The 5123-nt window shown below is 43.2% G+C and overlaps 1 protein-coding gene across 1 annotated transcript; it reads left to right on the top strand.

The window, feature by feature from the left end:
- The first annotated feature begins 3780 nt into the window (after window positions 1–3780).
- LOC114080076 (vomeronasal type-1 receptor 4-like) lies at window positions 3781–4797 on the top strand. The gene has a single exon (XM_027921618.2). It carries the CDS (start codon window positions 3781–3783, stop codon window positions 4681–4683), a length of 903 nt encoding a protein of 300 aa, XP_027777419.2. The 3' UTR covers window positions 4684–4797.
- Window positions 4798–5123: the final 326 nt, after the last annotated feature.

Raw genomic sequence — 5123 nt, 5'->3', positions numbered from 1 at the left:
TCATGGGCCAAGCTAATGGATTTCGTACCTTCCCAACATGTGTACAGCATAGATCCAACAATTAGTCCCTGTGCTTTTAATGTCTGTTCTGCATGGACTCTGATCTGTGCCTTTATCCAGAAGCCTTAGGTCCCCAAGCAAATATACTCAAGTGGAAATGCTTTTTACCAGTTTTCCCTGATATGGCAGGGAGTTTTGACTTCTTCCCCCCCTCATTTAAAACTAATTTGATTTTTAAATTTTTGTCCCCTGCCATCATTTATGGATTTCATTCTTTGAACCCATGAGATAAGAACCCAGAAAGAAAATCAGTGAGACCTACAGCCCACATAGGTTTCATTTGTCTGCAGGAGTGTTAAACTGAGTCCTGTTCTCCAACTCGGGCAAAGAGTGGATAAAAAGCAGAGTAGAGGCCAGGTCCTTTTTGCCAATTTTCTCTATAGACAAAGAAGCTTTCTTGAGTCATCCCCCCACCCACCTTTCCCCTAGTTCTAGAACTGGTGTTCCTGACCCACAGCAGGATGATTTGCAGTTGCCTGAGGCCAGGCTGAGAAGTGCTGGTGCTCAGACTGTCAGCACTGGGTTGAAAGGAAGAGAAAAAAAAAAAAATTTTTTTCCAATTCCGCTTTGGTGTCCTGCTGTGCTAGCACATTAGAGGCAGCACCTTTTGCATCCAACTTAGTTATTGACTGTTAAGTATTTGAATCCATGCCTGCACATACAGAATATTTATTTTATCTCTGACAAACTAACTCCCAACTGCAAGAATGTACAACGATTCAGTCACTATTCAAAAACCAGATTGTTACAGTAAAACATCATCTTTTTCTTAGATACATTTACATCTATAGGTGGCCCATTCAGCCAAGATCTTTCCCCAGAGATAATCTAGTATCAACACACTATTGCCCATGTCTTAAAGGGCCAAAAACAGACACAAACAAAAGATATAATGACAAACAGAGGATCCCCAAGCCATGGATGGATAGATAGGAACCTTTAAAACCGACAGACCAGATAGAGGAAAAATCTCCCCAAATTCCCAACACCCGCTTACCCGTTAATCTTACACCAGTAGTGCCACAGATTTGCCCATGAGGGGACCAGATGCTCCCACAAAGGGGACTCAGAAATGTAGAATCAAGGGTCTGGGTGTGCACACCAGGGGAGCTGGTTACCAATTGGCCAAGGTGTTGCGACTTTACTGCATTCAGTTTCCTTTTTTCTCAAAGTAGACCAAGGCGGAGCAATCCTTACAGAGCAGGGAAGGAAGGCGGGAGTTCCCCAAAGCAAAGGGGCTTTGGCAGCTGCTGGCAGTTCCTCAGTCCCCCCCCCCCTTTACTTACAGGATTAGCTCCTCTGGTTGGGCTGGTCCTGAGGCATGCCCACCCTTCTCCTATCTTTCCAGTAGTCAGTTCTCAAAAAGTTCCCTTTACATCCTCAGCATGGAAGTGTCATTGCTTGGAGTGCCAGGCCTGCCCAAGAGAGCTAGAGTGGGGGCTGCTCTCAAGTTCCATCTGGGGTGCCAAAATTTGTAGGTGAAAGCTTGGTCCCTGTCCCCAGTGCCAATCAAGGTCAATTTAATAATGAAGACACGGTTTTGAGAAAAAGGAAAAAGAAGGTTTATTATTTTGGTAGCAAAGGAGAAACACAGGAGACTCCTGTCCCAAAGGCTGTTACTCTCACATTCTCTATTTTTTGTAGGAATCCCTCCTGTCATGAGTGGGATTAATATCAGTATATTTCCTTGAAAATTCTGATGTTAATTGGCATTGAGTTATGCAAATAAGTGCAGATGAATGGACTTGTACTTGCTCAGAGGAGTTGTAGGATGCTCAGAATGCAGTGTTAGCATCCAGTTCTTCTTTCACTTGTGTGTGTTTTGAAATTCTTCCCAGGTGTTTTGTTTCATTCCAGTTCTCTACAGATAGGTAAAATGATGGTTCCACTTGGGTAAATGAGGAATAGGAAACAACTAGGTTTGGAAAACAAGGGATGCAGTGGGGCTGCCAGTCCCTCAAATGTCAGACCACAGTATTTACTCTTCCCCTGCATGTGACTGTGTGTCTCCAGGGATCATGGATAAACAGGAGAACTTCCAAGCACTCCAGGATCCTCTTATGAGATACCATTAAGAAACTTATAATTTTTGTTGAAAGGTGTCACCTGGGGAGGAAGTTTTCAGCAGTGTCCTCAGCTCCCCATTGCTGAGGACAGGCACAGTGATAATTGCAGGTCTCAGGGGACGGGAGGTGACAGAGTCACAAAACCATATCTTAGAAGCTGGCCTCCTCCCTGCAGCACTTGTCCTGGTCACAGAGGTCTCTGCGCTGAGATTACCGTCCTTGGAAAGAGAAAGTGGCTGTTGGATACCTATGTCAGTGTGAGAGCAGCATTTGTGAGGGAAGACCCATTTCAAGAGTCTGGGTAAGTGATCACACCAGAATCTGGGATTCTGTTGTGATCTGGTTGAATTCCAGAGCCACACCAAGAGGCAGAAAAATTCTTGAGGAGTGGGCTTATGTAGTGAAGATCCTGCAGCCATCTCTGATGGCTTCCAGTTGATCATAAAGTGATCCTCCTTGATGGTGGCTGCTGAACTAGATTACATCAATTTGTAAGGTGCATTTAAAATAAGTCTGCTGCTAGTCTTCCTTACAGAAATTCTGTGCTGCTTTCTGGATTTCTAGAACTGGACCTACGACATCTCCAAGCCTGTTGTGTAGAGTAGGAAGAACTTATAGGAATCCTCGAGTACTGTGTAGAAATGGATCTGATTCATGATGTTAGACTAGAACATCTTCTTTAACTCTGGGCATGGTGTGGCTCAGGGAGACAATCATTGTACCAATCCTGAAACCATCTGTTGTCTATGATTTTTTTCAGGTATTTCCCTCTTAACTGATAAGAAATTTATAAGGAAAATGTAATATAATAATTGTGGTTTTCCAACAGTATGTATCATACATAAATCTTGTTTTCAGGTGTTTAAAAACATCCTCCTCATTGTTGTAATATCAGCCACCATCATTGATTCCTCCATAACAGTTTTACTGCAACAGGCACTGGGGACAGGGACCAAGATTTCAGTTACAAATTTTGGCACTTTCTAACATACAACCAAGTGAGTTCTGTAGTAGCTGTCTTGAAATGGAGCCAATACTGTCTCCCTGCACATAGCTCACCATGAGACAGGTGCCTGCTGGATTCTACTCCTCTCAGAGCACCTGCAATATGTCTCAGGTTCTCTCATAATTGGCATTGGCTTGTAGAATAATTCTTTCCAAGCAAATAGGAACACATTAGAATAAAAGCTTAAAATACCATCAGTTTAGAGGATAATAGGAATTTAGAAAATTGAAACTAAACAGTGAATTGGACTCTTTGAAGAACCCCACTCACCACTGTTAAGGAGTCCTGGTGGTTCACTGTGTTGACTCTCACCACTCAGCCAGTCCCCTCCACTCCCCTAATCAGAGCATGAATTTAGTCAGATGTTTAACTGCTGCATGACCAAGTTCTCCTGGTCATCATGCAAAATCATCTCAGCAACTGCCTCAAATCTTGAAGATTGAAGAAGTCACTATGTGCTGTTTTCATGCTTTAAAAAATTCAAACAGACCTCATTAAAACCTGCCAGTAAAAAACAGAAGCATGCAATGTTCACAGTGGGAACTCTGGAGAGTGGGAATGCTGAGTTTTGGTTGACAGGACATATGCAGCCCAGACCTCCTGTTCTTCTACAGGACACTTTGGCTGGGACAGCAGGGAACTGGTGGGATGGCAGCCAGTGAAGTGGCTGTAGGTATCATCTTCTTGTCACAGACTGTGGTTGGAGCTCTGGGCAATTCCTCTCTTCTCCTCCATTACCTGGTCCTTTACTTCACTGGGTTCAGGGTAAGACACACAGACTTGATTCTTCAGCACTTGATTGTGGCCAACTTGTTAACTCTCCTGTGTAAAGGGGTTCCCCACACAATGGCATCTTTCAGTTTGGAATTTTCTCTTGGTGATGTTGCATGCAAGCTGCTTTTCTATGTTCACAGAGTCAGCAGGTGTGTGTCCATTGGCAGCACGAGCCTCCTGAGTATCTTCCAGGCCATCACCATCAGCCCCAGGGACTCCAGGTGGGCAGAGCTTAAAGTGAAAACTCCCAGGTACATTGGCTCCTCCATATTCCTGAGCTACATACTATACATGTTTATAAATATTATTATTCTTATGCATGTAACTGGAAAATGGAACAATACAACCATTATAATCCTAAAGGATTTTGGATACTGTTCTAGTGTTCGTCATGACACAACCACAGACTCACTGTTTGCAGCATTGCTAACCTTCCCTGATGCCCTGTGTGTGGGGCTCATGCTCTGGGCCAGCAGCTCCATGGTGCTCATCCTGCACAGGCACAAGCGGAGAATGCAGCATGTTCATAAGACCAGCTCCCCCAGGTCCTCTCCTGAGTCCAGAGCCACCAAAACCATCCTCCTTCTGGTGAGCACCTTTGTCTCTTTGTACACACTTTCCTGCATCTCTCAGCTGTGTTTGGCTGTTATTGATAACCCCAACTTGTTCCTGTTGAACATGGGTGCAATACTCTCTGGGTGTTTTCCAGCGATCAGCCCCTTACTGCTCATAAGCAGAGACTCCAGTGCATCCAGGTTTTGTTTTTCCTATATATAAAAAATAAAAACCCCTGATCTGATGAACATGTGAACTATAAGGTTTTGCATAATTCTTATTTATTCATTCCAACCCATAAAATTTAAAGCATAACTGTATAGTTATTTCACATGGGAATGGTGAGTTTTACACATGCACTCATGTCTTTGTGCTCCCTGCTGGTGTGTGCTGGGTGGCTTAAGCAATTTATTTAAAAAATATCTAAGTATTTTTTTCTCCCACACTTATTTCTACCTTCATGTCATGGAGGAAGGCATTGGTAAATCAAATATCAACACGGACCCATTTGCAATATTTTACACCTGGTTTCTGATTGATAGCACATAAAATTTTTTTAAGCCAGATTTATTTTCAAAATATGAGCATTGTATTTTTACAACCAGTCTTTGATGTAAGTGTACAGTAGGTTGGCCTTTTTTTATGGTTTGGACATGACTCAT

The sequence above is a fragment of the Marmota flaviventris genome, chromosome 18 (genome assembly GCF_047511675.1).
Source record: "Marmota flaviventris isolate mMarFla1 chromosome 18, mMarFla1.hap1, whole genome shotgun sequence".
Taxonomy (NCBI): Eukaryota; Metazoa; Chordata; class Mammalia; order Rodentia; family Sciuridae; genus Marmota; species Marmota flaviventris.
This window is presented reverse-complemented; position numbering and strand designations above follow the sequence as displayed.

Coding starts and splice junctions, on each gene's coding strand:
- LOC114080076 (XM_027921618.2), top strand. CDS start 3,781: ATGGCAGCCAGTGAAGTGGCTGTAGGTATCATCTTCTTGTCACAGACT.